The following is a 14,538-nucleotide window of genomic DNA, read 5'->3' as shown; positions in this document are numbered from 1 at the left end:
TGTGAGGTATTTTGAACCGACCTTAATCTTAACTTACCATGATCCCAATCCTGTATATAATTTCCTAACGTTGCACCAATAGCACACAAATTATTTAAATACACTTATTCACATTAAATATAGAAAAAGAACAAGGAGTTGCACCCCAGTTTACGAAACCCCTTAAGATTGAGTTTACTGAGGAGAAGCAGCCCGAGAGGCTTAAGGTTACGGTGACCTGCCAAGTGACAGGAAAGCCCAATCCTCAGGTGAAATGGTACAGAGGTATAGAGGAAGTAATCCCCAGCGAAACCGTGCAAATGTTCTATGATGAGAGAACTGGTGATGTAGCTCTGGAGGTTATCAACCCCACTCCCAATGAAGCAGTTGTATACTCTGTGCAGGCGCAGAATCAATTTGGACGTGCCATTGGCAATGCCAATATCCTAAGTCGGGTTGATGAAGTTCCCCGGGAAATTCTCAAGGCACCCACCGTAACTCCATTGAACGCCGTAGTTGTACCCACTGGAGGTACCCTCTTCTTTGAGGCCAAATACGATGGCCTGCCTAGGCCAGAGGTCAAATGGATGCGCAATGGTCGTGAGGTTATTGAAAATGAGGAGGTCATCATAGAAACCACCGAGACTACAACCACTATTAAAGTTATCAATATGTCGCGTAAGCGAACTGGTAAATATGAAGTCTGGGCCAAAAACAAGGTTGGCGAAGCCAAGTCTTCAGGATCGGTGGTGGTTTCAGATCAGAAGCCCGATGAACAAATAAGGCCACCAAGATTTATTCAGCCCCTAGAGCCCAAATACTTTGGCGAGCACGAAGTGGCCATTATCGAAGCGGTTGTGGACTCTGAGCCATTGTCCTCCTTCCAGTGGTTTGTGCACAATGAGCCAGTCAAAAGTTCCAACGAAGTGCGTATTGTTAGCCAGGCCAACAAGTCAACGCTGCTGATTGAGGACTTCCAGAAGCAATTCGTCGGACCCTTCACATGCCGGGCCGAAAATGTGGGTGGCTCAGTGACTTCAACGGCCACCGTTAACCTAACGGAGGCTCTGCCCCAAGAGGAGGCAGAGGAATTTGAATCGCCGCGCTTTGTTGAGGAACTTATTCAACCCGTGGAGGTAATGGATGGCGAGGCATTGCTGCTGACCTGCCAAGTCACCGGAAAACCCACTCCCAAGGTGGAGTGGTATCACAATGCTGAGAAGATCACTGAGAACAAGGAAACTGCGATATCGCAAGACTTGCAAGGCAATTGCCAGCTGCAGATTACGGAAGTTTTTCCTGAAAACGAGGGCCAATACGAGTGCGTAGCCACAAACAAGGTTGGCAAGAGCGTGAGCAAGACAAACGTTAAAATACAAGGTACTTGAGATGGTATCTATCGGTAGTTAACTAGTTAACCAGCTGGAAGTAGTGCCACTCTACACACTACATGCATCCCACACCTAGATAGGTTTTCCAATAACTACACTATCCCCCGAAAACTTAGTTCTTTGAACATCCCCTTTTTTTACTAACTGGCTATGTGGGCCTGCGCATGTGATTCAACTGTTTTGAAAGTCTTACTGTCTATCAAGTCTATAAAATCGTTCTCTCCTATTTTCCCACGGTCAATCCCACCGATCTATTCTTTTGTAAATAAATTTCCGTTAATCTTTGAGTTCGTTTCAACGAAGTTCCGTGTGGAGACACGCTTATATTGATAATGCTTTCGAATGTGTATTTTTTAGCATTTGAATATATCCCCGATTCTGAAATCACTGGACTCACAGGATCTGAGGAGGATCTACTAGATAGAGTAAGCGTAATTATTGTACTTCAGATTTCAACCGAAGGATTTTCCATGCTAATATTCCAAATGTTAATACGCAAATTATTTTAGACTCTCTCGATCGACGAACAAGCTCCGAAAATAATTAAAAAGCTGCCAGAGAAAATCGAGCCCAAAGAGGGCGAGCAAGCGAAGCTGGAGGTTAAGGTCGTTGGAAAACCAAAACCGAAGGTCAAATGGCTGCGCGACGACGAGCAGATATTCGCCTCCGAGGAATATCAGATCGAAAATTTCGAAGACGGCACCTCAGTGCTGGTGATCAACCACGTCTATCCCGATGATTTGGGTACAATAAGTTTCGAGGCATACAATCCACTGGGTGTGGCAGTGACCACTGCGCTTTTTGCGGTCGAAGGTACTAATATGGTTTTTTGCCCATATAGTTCACTATATAATATGACTCACCTGTTATTTGGCTTTGTTAGTAAAATTCTTTTTCAGATATTTGAAGCAGCATTTTATAAAATTTCCCAAACCCCTTCCGAACCCAATCTCAATATATTTTTACCCAAGCCCCCTTCACACTTTTACGTTAAACACTAGCAGAACTACACAAAAGTATATGACATAAAGGCAATACTTCATTAGTTTAAGGATAACCAGACAACACTTACAGATATCTCTGTGTTAATTCTTTCAAGAAAATACAATAATTGTTTGTTATTTGTTACTTCCACTATGTTCACATCTATACCTAAAGGCATCGTTGGATCGAAGGATTACCGCAAGCCGGAATGGGTGACTCAGATGGAAGAAATGCAGGTGGCTCTTAAAGGTATGTATTCACGACTTATGCCAGCTCTGCTACCACTGTTATGTGTATATGTGTTTTAATTTCGTGTTACCAACACACAAATGTCTTCTGTGCCTTTGTCTTAAACCACAAAACTACAAAAAAATCACAAAGTCTGTCCTGTCTTATTCTATTTTCTATCTCTATTTTGTATTTGTCCATGTATTATACATTGTATCGTACAACAGCAACAAATTTGTGAACCTGTGAAGTGTCCTCCCTCAGAAATTGTAGCTTTGTGATTGTCTCGGTCCCCTACAGCTCTAAGGCTTACCCCTTTTCCCAACCAATTTAGCCCTTAATGATAAAAATGATCCCAAAAGTAAACGCCAATATAAAACTTATAGTATTACAAATTATCTATCTTTCGTATATAAAATGTATCTCTTACAGTATCAATATCTGTATATCATCTGCAAGTAATTGGTTTATTGAATTCGCAATTATTCTAAATTAAAACTAACCCACCATTTTATAAGAAGTGTGCAATCCAATCCAAAGAAATTGTATAACATTCCCAGAACGCTGCTTGCTCTACACTTCATATTGTGACAAATAATCCAACGTTGCATGTACATATCTAAAAACCGTTCCAGTGTTTTTGTTCATAGCACTTGTTTCTCACTTGCACTTATTCAAAACAAACAGACAACAAATATATGCACACACTTACAGACCAAAAACAACCTGTGTAAGTACCAAAGAAAAAGACGCACCTATCTATCCCGCTTTTAGATTATCGTGGTAGTCTCTAATCCATAGATATTATGCCATCTTTGTGCTTATAGCTGCTAAATGCTCGCCATCACTACTAAACGAAATGCGTGACTGCCGTGCTGCCTTAGGCGAAACAGCCAAGTTCTCCATTCAGTTTGCAGGCAACCCAATACCAGGTATTGTATCCCAAAAAGAGTACTAGTTTCGGGGCCTTATGTAGCGTGGTTTCGTTTCTAACCCCTTGACTTTAGATATTCAATGGTATTTCAACAACGTTCAGCTTAGGGCATCTGAAAAGTATCGCATGGTAGTGCAGGAACATGAAGCTACGCTAGAAATACTGAAAATAACAAATGAAGACTGCGGTTACTACAACTGCAAGCTCATCAACGAGATTGGCATGACGATGACGCGAGCCAAATTCGATATATCATCCACTAGCACCGTAGTCGAAGAGACCAAGACAAAGACTACCGTTAAAAAGAAGACCGGGAAAAAGACAATGGTTAAGAGATCCGGGGCCTCAGAGTCGCAGACCGTCCAAAAAACAGAAATCCGAATTATTCCAGCCAGCACGGCAGAAACTAAAATGAACGTGATCAAAGTGAAACAACCGGTATCCATACTCGTAGAAAAAAGCGAAGTATCCGAGGTTTTGGAAGTGAAAGATCGCAAAATTGCCGATGCCGAGAAGCGCAGCAGTCAAATAATCGAAGAGGTCGAAGAACTCGAAGAGGTGGAAGAGATTGAGGAGAAAGTGCAGCATGTCGAGGATGAAAAAGTTGAGACTGTAGAGCAGAAAGAAACTTTCATATCTAGTAAGAGAATAGAGGTAACCAAAACTGTGGAGCTTATACGCACAAAAATCAGCCAGAAGATCATAACGATCGAGGACGTTCAAGTTCTATCGCACCACGAGGAGGTCCAGTGGCTGCTCGAGTCCATTGAGGCCGAATCTTTTGGCCAAATTGGCGAGTCTGCTTTGAGAGATTTGGCCACGATTGGACTGCTCTTGCGCTACGGCTGTGAACATTACGAGATTACCTATATGTATGAGCAAAACATATTCATATCCCTGAAGAAACCCGAGTCCCAATCGGCACTGGTGCAGCTCGTTGAGCGAGAGGGCCACGAAGAGCTGATCTCCCAAATACTGAGCGAGTCTTCCAATGAGGACGAAACCATCCTGGCAGCTACTGTGGGATTCAAGGCCTTCATACGCATGATTCAGACGTATGAAATCACCATTGAAATCGTCATACGAAAGTTTGTTAGGGAGGACTTCATATCACAGGACTGGAAAATATGTGGAAAGGAGGTTTGAACATGTTCAATGTATTTCAGTTTTGTTCGATTATGAAATTTTTTATGCAGCCAGTTGAAATGCTAAAAGAAAATATTTTACAGTGAATTATCGTGACCTTAATATCGGTTAATTTTTGCATTTCAACTAAAGTGAAACAATATTTTAAAGAATCAGTAAATAGTGGGCAGATAAATATTTACATATTTCAACCATTTTTATCTAATTTGATTCACGTAAATCTAGAGAATAGTAGAGACATCGCAAATAATTGAAAGTCACGAGGCCATCACACATGTGAAAATAGGTGAGTGTCAGTAGAATAAAAGAATTTTCCTTAAAGCCTTACCTGAAATAGATTAGTATAAGGAGATTTGTATAATTAGCTTACTGAAAAAAATTTATATTTATCTCTTTTTTTTAATATGTAACTCTGCTTTGTAAAACTTACCTACGCTTTTCGTGCCACTCCCAAAACACGGCCTAAAAACTCCCATATACCATATTCGACAGAGGAAACGTTTGTCGAGGAACGAACGATAATTGTCCAAGAAGGTTTGAACATAAACACAGATGTCCTGTAAAAACCAACCACCAGTTATATATATCCCACCTGTAACGATGTACCATCCCACGAACTACTCAACTACAGTCTAATTAATATTAATAAAAAATACAAAGAAGTTAAAAACAATAATAAATATTGTCTTTACAAATATAACAATTAAATCTTGTTAAGTCAAAACAAACAAATCATGTGTATATTCTAAAAAGACGCCCTCAAAAAATAAAATTACCCATTAACCGCTAATCACTACCACTAAAAGCTATAAATCTACCTGTTTTTAAGTTGAATATCTTGCTGCTACTATATACCATATAAGCCTGACTATTGACTTTTGCACACTATAATGCTTTTGCAATACGCTTTCACATTCAAGAGTAGAAGAGCTTTATTCCTTTGCAAGACAAACTGGAACACTTCCGGACGTCAAATGAGGTAAGGGGTATCCCCAATTTCTGTCTGTTTGCATACCACTTAAAACGAAGTACTTTTATTATTTATCCCATCGTTTATTGTGCAACGTATTTTGCTTTACCGCTCGCCATAAATATATATCATCAAAAATACTAAACGACTTATGCTTGCACGGCCTCCAGCTGTTATCATCATTGTTAGTATATTGTTTTTTTAATAGAAACACAAAAAGAGGTCGACATTGTCATTGTTTAATTACATTACATTCACAGAAACAACAGCCACTAAAGTGGAAAAACAATTCATACAGCAACAAGAAAAAGAACATGTGCAAATTCACGAAAAACAAGAACAAGTGCAAGTACAGGCTCTGACTGAACAAATTGTGCATAAGAAAACGAAAACCAAAAAGCATAAGAAACACATACAAGAACCAGAACATGAAGTTTCCGAGTCCACAACAACCAAATACGAACAAAGAGAAACACTGGCTCATGAAACAACCACAGGATTACCGCAGGCAGAAACTCTCGGACAAATTGAAGAGATTCTGCCATCATACGAGACACTAAACATGCAAAATCTTCCAACAGACACCCTCGAATCCGTTGCAGTTGCAGTCACCACAGATCTTTCTACTCCGAGACCGATTTCAGCTCAGGTACAGGACGAAATACTGCCTCAAAAGGTGTTGGCCATTAGGGAAGAGTGTTTATCACTCTATGACGTTGGCCTGCAAAAAGCCATCCGTAGACCCGAAGAAAGCAGACTTAGCGAAAATGTAGAATTGAGGAAACAACAAGCTTTGAATGTGGCTGAAACAAGGATAGACGAATCTTCTAGAGAGCTTCTACCTTCTAAAATACCAAAATCGGTGAAGGCTCAACGCAAGGTGAAGGAGTCGCGTCCTTTGCTGGTTGAAGCTCCCAGCGTGGAAGAATCTATCGAGGATCTTCAGCCACTGAAGACCGTAACACAACAGGCACATGGTGACATATTGTTGTCGCATGAGCTAACCGAAGAACAGCAACCTGCAATGGAAAGCATCAAAAAGCTAAATCCAATCCACACAACGGAGAAAATTGTTCAGGAGAACCTTGTGAATCAGCAGGAGCTTATAATCACCGAAGTGATCAGCACAGAAACAGTTGGAAGAGAAGTTACTCAGGCGAAGACAGTTGAAGAAAATATCGCACCACAAGTAATACCCAACATTAGTCTTGCTATTAGCGAGTGCCAACCAGAGGAATCTTTGCTTGAACTAAAACTAGCTCCTAAGGCACGCCTGGAGTTATCCAAGACGTCAATATTTGAACAAAAAGCAGTCAGTGGAAACGCAACGTCAGTTTTTGAAAGCGTGGAGCAACTGCCACTTGAGACGCAGCCGTCTAAAAGCTTGGCGCATTTTGCAATTAACGCTGAGGAGGCTCCAGTTCAGGTGCACGAAATCAAACCTTTTGAGAGTCTAGAAAGAGGTGAGGTTACCAAGAAACGGACTGTTGAAACGAAAGCTTTGGAACTGTTCGAATTAGCTGAGGGAATATTGAATATCACCGCTGATTCTCAGAGTCCAATTGATGATGCTTTGCCAAGCTTTAAGGTAGATGTAAAAGAAGCCATTATAAATATGCAGACGCAGCACCATGTAACAACTCTGGAAACAGTTTCAAATGAAAGCACATCAAAGGAGTTGGGGATAAACTATATTCCAAATATTTCCGAGGGGACGTGGGGGCAATCCAGTGCATTGACTATCGGCGAAACACAGGAGACCAACATAGTCGAATCGGCAGTTGAGCTTTCGGAACCAATTATAGAATCAACGAAACCTGCAAGGGGCACCTTATCAAAAGCCTTTAGAACAGCGGAAAGAAAGGAAGAGGCGCTATTTGATTCACTCGGCTTGGTACCAGATGAAGCTCACAAAACAGCACATGGTAACGTAATTATCTCTGAAGGTGAAATTGTGGCAGAAATTCAGACCTCAACAGTAATTGACAGAGAAAAAGAATTTAATTCCGCTACTCCAGAAATGATGGATGCAAAACTAGATTTCATCGAGCATACTGCATTAGAAATTAATCAAGACACTACTGCGGATAAGGAGAAGGTCCTGTTTCGCGATAAGGGTCCGACAGCACATTTAGCTACAGAAAAGATGGTTGCTGCTGAGCTAAAGGTAACTAGCGTATTCGAGGTTCAACCAGGAGTGACATCTTCTGGTATTATTTCTGAAGAAACAAAGTGTGCATCTGCGAAACGAGCCTTCCAGGCGATGTCGATTGGGGTTGCTAGTAAGCCAGAGTTCTTCGATAGTATCAGTCCTTTTGAACAACTTCAACAGCCTGAACTCAAAACGTGTAACTTAATTCTGGATGAGAACCAGCAACCTTTGGAGGTGACCAATGTAGAAATAACCGAAATGAGCACGGAGCTTACTGGTGTCCTCCCCAATCAAAGGCTAAGCAAAGCCCAAGCTGTTACAGAAGCTTTGAAGTATACCGAGGGCCTAGAGGTGGTTCCGATGGAGTCTATAATCAACGAAAGCGAACACATTAAACCGACGGCAGTTTTAGCCAATATAATCACGCCGCAACAATTTGGAACTAATGTTGAGGAGCAGGCGCACTTGGAAAGCTTTAAACAACGCGAAGAAGAAGTAAGGCCTCAATCTCAAACCACAGAAAGCCACTTCGGATTACTGCAACCTCTTGAAACCATCTCATGTGTAACCTTCGAGGGGGAGACCATTTTACCAGCCGAAGAACCCAACTCTTTGCACAGCGCTGCTATTGGAACCTGCGCAGCTTTGCAAGTTGCCAACACCATGAGACCTCAGCGCATGGAATCAACAAAGGGACTAGACGAACATAGGCATCCGAAGCAGCAGGCACATATTGAAATCGGGGAAATCACTTTACCAAATGTTGAAGAAAATATACCTCTTGATGTCTTAAGCGACTACAATATACCAGACTATAACAAGTCATCTGTTGGTAATGTAAAGCTTTTTGAAAATATGTCAGCTTTGAAAACTACTACTTCTATTGTTAATGAACACACATTGGACTTGAAAGACCAAAATATGTATCAGCAAGTCCACGTTAATCCAAAACTGGATGAAGCTACACAGAAAGTACCTACTTCAGAACTCGTTAACATTCTTGAGCAATTTTCGGTCTTAAAAGAAGAATTACCCACCCTAGAAACGATACGTTCTTCAATAAATAGTTTATTCGAGATAAATGTAAGAGAACCCGAAATTTTTGAGAAAGTGGAGCTCCTGGAAGGTGTTGCCCAGCCAAGCGAACAACTTATTAAAATAGCGTTGGACTCCACGACAGGCATAGCTTTGGTTCGTCAAGAAGATACCCTTGAGCAAGAACAGGATCTTAAAGTTTCGTCAGTCCAGTCGGAGAAAGCCCGACCTGTTTCTTCAGAACTTCTTCAGTTGCCTGTAACTGAACACATGGAAGAAAGCCAAAGCACCGGTGAAATGGACCATTTCTCCGTACCCAAGAAATTTGCGTCTCCCAAATTTGATTTTATAAATGAAACCAAGTCATTAGAAACGATGGTGTACGACTCTTTTACAAAATCTGTGGATTCTTCGTTTCCAGATAGCGCAGTACTAAAAAAGTCTCTAATACCCCATGCGCATACAATGGTGACTGGAAACTTTGTTTTTGATGCGGCTGAGAATCTTGAAAATCCATCTGTTGATAAGAAAATTGCAACCAAAGTTCAGGATAACCTATGTCATTCAATTATATCAGAGGATCAAAGTATATTGGAATCTGAAGCTTTTCTTGGGCTGGGAAATACGGCAAGCAAGAAAGCTAAACTTCTGGAGGATGTAAAAAATCAGCATGCTAGGCTTGTGATTGAAGCCACTGCCTATGAAGCCACTGAACATTCTCACGAAATAAATAAATATAGTGTACAGCAAGCGGAAGCCACTCACGAATTCGCGAAAGTTCATGCAACGGACTTACAACAAGTTGTTGAAGCAGAAAAAGAGCTTAAAAGCCAGAAACAATCTCATGCGGAAGCAACGACTGATTGTGTTCAATCGCGCCTTGCTTTGGCGCTCACTACAAAGGCGCATCCTGTTGAAGAAATAGACCATCTATTAAGTTTTTCTCCAATCACATCGATTGCTCAAACAATCTATGAAGGAAGACAGCATGAAGTAAATATCAGCGAAGTCCAAGCAATTGAGGAATCCAAAGACCTCGTAGATGTAGGTTTGCCTATTGTTTCCGCTGTGGAGTCCATTGACATAATGTTTAAGTCCACACCAGAGTCTCACCAACCACGTGTTTTCCAAAAAGAAACAACAATATTATCTACATTCCCTCAGGAGGCGAAAGCGAAATCATCTGTAGATCTGCTTCAGGGTACCTCAATACTCGATACATTTGCCCTAGAATCATCTGAACGTATTCAAGACACGTCTGTTACTGAACAGGAGGCTCAACAAGAGTTTGTCACTGCTGTAGAGTCAAATAAAGTTCAGGTTCATTTTGATAACATAATCATGCAGAAAGAAGATATTTTAGAAGACTCGCAGAAGGAGTATTTTGGAAAATCGTTTATGGAAGGCCCTCAACGAGAAACGCTTGTTACCGAAGTAGTGCCAGTTGAAAATGTGGTTGGTATTGACTCACTCCAAGAGCCAAATACAATAGGCTATCTAACAACAAACAATAGAATAAATCAATCGCACATGGTGTTAACCCAAGTGCCTTTAGAACTGGAAGGTGAGGCTGAAATCGATTACGACAAAATATCTCAAGCCAAGGTCAAATCCGAGGAAGTCAGCATACATACAACCGTATTTGAAGTCACTTCTTACGAAAAAACCGAAGACATTCAAGATAAAAAAGATCATGGCCTATTTGTTAAGATATCAAAAGATGCAGACATCAACAAAGCTCATTTGACAACAATACAATCGTCATTCGTAAAAGAGGATACCCTGTCCCAGCCTGAAGTATTGGACGACACCGCTCAATTGTCTAATGTTGAACTTCAATCGTTGGTTGCCGAAGAGGTAGTCAGCATTAGTTCTATCCAAGAAACATATGATCTTCGAATTCCATGCGAAAGAAAAGCCAATGTAGAGCAGGAAACTCCACATGAGGCTGCTAACGTTTGTGAACAGACTGCGTACGAACAAAGTCCTGATATTGTAATTAGACCGAAAGAAAGGGGTCTTACAATGACTTCCACTGTACAAACAGGTAAAAAGCCTGCAGAAAGTTCAATCGTTAGTGTTTACGAAAACATTCAGGGTCATGGGGATTTTAGGCCAAAGACTTCAAAGCTCTCGTCAGACACAACTACGGTTTCTGAGCTGAATGTTTCCATAGTAGAAGAGGTGACTGCGATAACATCATTAGGCAGCCTTACAACGGACTTACCACAAGAGCTGAAAGCAACGCCAGAAACCGTTTTACTCAAAACCATTACTTACAGCGAGGAGCTTTCTTATGAGGGTGATAGCCCGATATCAAAAGACGAAAAGCAACCATTTGATCATGCGACAACGCAACCATGTGATGGTAGAGTTGCACCCTTAACTTGCGAGCAAAGGGAGGAGGAATCTGTTCAGGAAATTATTAAGTTTGAAGCTGATAAGAAACAGGCGCTATCATCAATCATCACGCAGAGTACGTATGTAAATCAACAAACAATAACACATGAGAAGGTTCAGTTATTAGAAGACATTCCACACGAGGCTCCCGAAAATGCAATAGTAAACATTGAAGCAAATAATTCAGTAACAACAGAACAGCATGACATATTTAGCACAACATCAACTCAGCTTGGTCCTGATACTGACACTGGAGATACACTAAAGACAACGCTAGTAGAAGGTAGCTCACAAAATGCTTTACAAGCTACACAATTTGTATCAGAGCTCTTGCTTGAAACTCCTCAACTGATGACTAAAAATGCACACTTTGAAACAACAACAACACACAAAGAAGCACATTCTACGACAACTGAGTCACAGACTCCATTACACTTATCAAAAGACGAGACTGATAGATCCCAGCAGAAAATGAAAGAAGAATATTATAAGTTAGAGAGTTTTGATAAAACGGTAAAAAAATATTTGGGTAAGTATATAATTAGATATATAATAAGATGTTCAACAAAAATGGCGTATTACTTTTACTTCAACTTGACCCTCCAAGCCCAAAGCACATATTACACAAAACAAAGCAATGCCACAAAACCAATACAGTACCATAAACTAAATGCACACTTTTTTACACAGATACAAAACAGAGCACAGACACAACACACACAAAACAAAAGACACCAACACAAACATCAATATCCCGGGCGAGTAAAATCTCAGATACGCCTGAAACTATGCAAGTTATTGAAACAATGTCTGAAGATGGAGCACCGAAAAAGAAAAAGATTCGAACCCGTTTAATCAAAAAGTTGAAGGGCGACAAACAAGAGGTTACAAAGATCGTAACCGTCGAGGAAGATGACAAGCTTCCCAAAACCACAGTAACCGTTGAAGAACTTCCGTTTGAAGAAGAAAAGCCAGAGGAAGTTCAAGAGCTTCCAGAAGAGGTTCGAGTGGTTGAGACTGTTTCCGAAGACGGCAAGCCAAAGAAGAAGAAGATCCGCACTCGCGTTATCAGGAAGGTGAAGGGCGACAAACAAGAAGTCACAAAGATCGAAACAGTCGAGGAAGATGACAAGCAACCAGAAACCACAGTAACAGTCGAAGAACTTCCGTTTGAAGAAGAAAAGCCAGAGGAAGTTCAAGAGCTTCCAGAAGAGGTTCGAGTGGTTGAGACTGTTTCCGAAGACGGCAAGCCAAAGAAGAAGAAGATCCGCACTCGCGTTATCAGGAAGGTGAAGGGCGACAAACAAGAAGTCACGAAGATCGAAACAGTCGAGGAAGATGACAAGCAACCAGAAACCACAGTAACAGTCGAAGAACTTCCGTTCGAAGAAGAAAAACCAGAAGAAATTCAAGAGCTTCCAGAGGAGGTTCGAGTGGTTGAAACTGTTTCCGAAGACGGCAAGCCAAAGAAGAAGAAGATCCGCACTCGGGTTATCAAGAAGGTCAAGGGCGACAAACAAGAAGTCACGAAGATCGAAACTGTCGAGGAAGATGACAAGCAACCCCAAACCACAGTAACCGTTGAAGAACTTCCCTTTGAAGAAGAAAAGCCAGAGGAAATTCAAGAGCTTCCAGAGGAGGTTCGAGTTGTTGAAACTATAACCGAAGACGGCAAGCCAAAGAAGAAGAAGATCCGCACTCGCGTTATCAAGAAGGTCAAGGGCGACAAACAAGAAGTCACGAAGATCGAAACCGTCGAGGAAGATGACAAGCAACCCGAAACCACAGTAACCGTTGAAGAACACCCGTTCGAAGAAGAAAAACCAGAGGAAATTCAAGAGCTTCCAGAGGAGGTTCGAGTGGTTGAATCTGTTTCCGAAGACGGCAAGCCAAAGAAGAAGAAGATCCGCACTCGCGTTATCAAGAAGGTGAAGGGCGACAAACAAGAAGTCACGAAGATCGAAACTGTCGAGGAAGATGACAAGCAACCCCAAACCACAGTAACCGTTGAAGAACTTCCCTTTGAAGAAGAAAAGCCAGAGGAAATTCAAGAGCTTCCAGAGGAGGTTCGAGTGGTTGAATCTGTTTCCGTAGATGGCAAGCCAAAGAAGAAGAAGATCCGCACTCGGGTTATCAAGAAGGTCAAGGGCGACAAACAAGAAGTCACGAAGATCGAAACAGTTGAGGAAGATGACAAGCAACCCGAAACCACAGTAACCGTTGAAGAACACCCGTTCGAAGAAGAAAAACCAGAAGAAATTCAAGAGCTTCCAGAAGAGGTTCGAGTGGTTGAAACTGTTTCCGAAGACGGCAAGCCAAAGAAGAAGAAGATCCGCACTCGGGTTATCAAGAAGGTCAAGGGCGACAAACAAGAAGTCACGAAGATCGAAACTGTCGAGGAAGATGACAAGCAACCCCAAACCACAGTAACCGTTGAAGAACTTCCCTTTGAAGAAGAAAAGCCAGAGGAAATTCAAGAGCTTCCAGAGGAGGTTCGAGTTGTTGAAACTATAACCGAAGACGGCAAGCCAAAGAAGAAGAAGATCCGCACTCGCGTTATCAAGAAGGTCAAGGGCGACAAACAAGAAGTCACGAAGATCGAAACCGTCGAGGAAGATGACAAGCAACCCGAAACCACAGTAACCGTTGAAGAACACCCGTTCGAAGAAGAAAAACCAGAGGAAATTCAAGAGCTTCCAGAGGAGGTTCGAGTGGTTGAATCTGTTTCCGAAGACGGAAAGCCAAAGAAGAAGAAGATCCGCACTCGCGTTATCAAGAAGGTGAAGGGCGACAAACAAGAAGTCACGAAGATCGAAACTGTCGAGGAAGATGACAAGCAACCCCAAACCACAGTAACCGTTGAAGAACTTCCCTTTGAAGAAGAAAAGCCAGAGGAAATTCAAGAGCTTCCAGAGGAGGTTCGAGTGGTTGAATCTGTTTCCGTAGATGGCAAGCCAAAGAAGAAGAAGATCCGCACTCGGGTTATCAAGAAGGTCAAGGGCGACAAACAAGAAGTCACGAAGATCGAAACAGTTGAGGAAGATGACAAGCAACCCGAAACCACAGTAACCGTTGAAGAACTTCCCTTTGAAGAAGAAAAACCAGAGGAAATTCAAGAGCTTCCAGAAGAGGTTCGAGTTGTTGAAACTATAACCGAAGACGGCAAGCCAAAGAAGAAGAAGATCCGCACTCGCGTTATCAAGAAGGTCAAGGGCGACAAACAAGAAGTCACGAAGATCGAAACCGTCGAAGAAGATGACAAGCAACCCGAAACCACAGTAACCGTCGAAGAACTTCCCTTTGAAGAAGAAAAGCCACA

General features: G+C 41.7%; 1 protein-coding gene across 34 annotated transcripts in view; it reads left to right on the top strand.

Moving 5' to 3' along the window:
- LOC108034477 (titin) overlaps positions 1 to 14,538 on the top strand; it is an 80,900-nt gene that overhangs the window by 29,404 nt on the left and 36,958 nt on the right. For 25 of the 34 annotated variants that reach the window (XM_050885851.1, XM_050885852.1, XM_050885850.1 and 22 more), the window contains exons 16-21: positions 124 to 1,359; positions 1,728 to 1,795; positions 1,880 to 2,183; positions 2,529 to 2,603; positions 5,893 to 11,748; positions 11,910 to 14,350. In XM_050885851.1, coding sequence (XP_050741808.1) covers positions 124 to 1,359; positions 1,728 to 1,795; positions 1,880 to 2,183; positions 2,529 to 2,603; positions 5,893 to 11,748; positions 11,910 to 14,350 — 9,980 coding nt within the window. Of the gene's footprint in view, positions 1 to 123; positions 1,360 to 1,727; positions 1,796 to 1,879; positions 2,184 to 2,528; positions 2,604 to 3,409; positions 3,515 to 3,589; positions 4,657 to 4,887; positions 4,949 to 5,154; positions 5,453 to 5,892; positions 11,749 to 11,909; positions 14,426 to 14,538 lie in introns of those variants that run through there. The other 9 variants (XM_050885861.1, XM_050885860.1, XM_044095278.2 and 6 more) reach the window with 8 other exon arrangements.

Source organism: Drosophila biarmipes, chromosome 3L, assembly GCF_025231255.1.
Source record: "Drosophila biarmipes strain raj3 chromosome 3L, RU_DBia_V1.1, whole genome shotgun sequence".
Taxonomy (NCBI): Eukaryota; Metazoa; Arthropoda; class Insecta; order Diptera; family Drosophilidae; genus Drosophila; species Drosophila biarmipes.
This window is presented reverse-complemented; position numbering and strand designations above follow the sequence as displayed.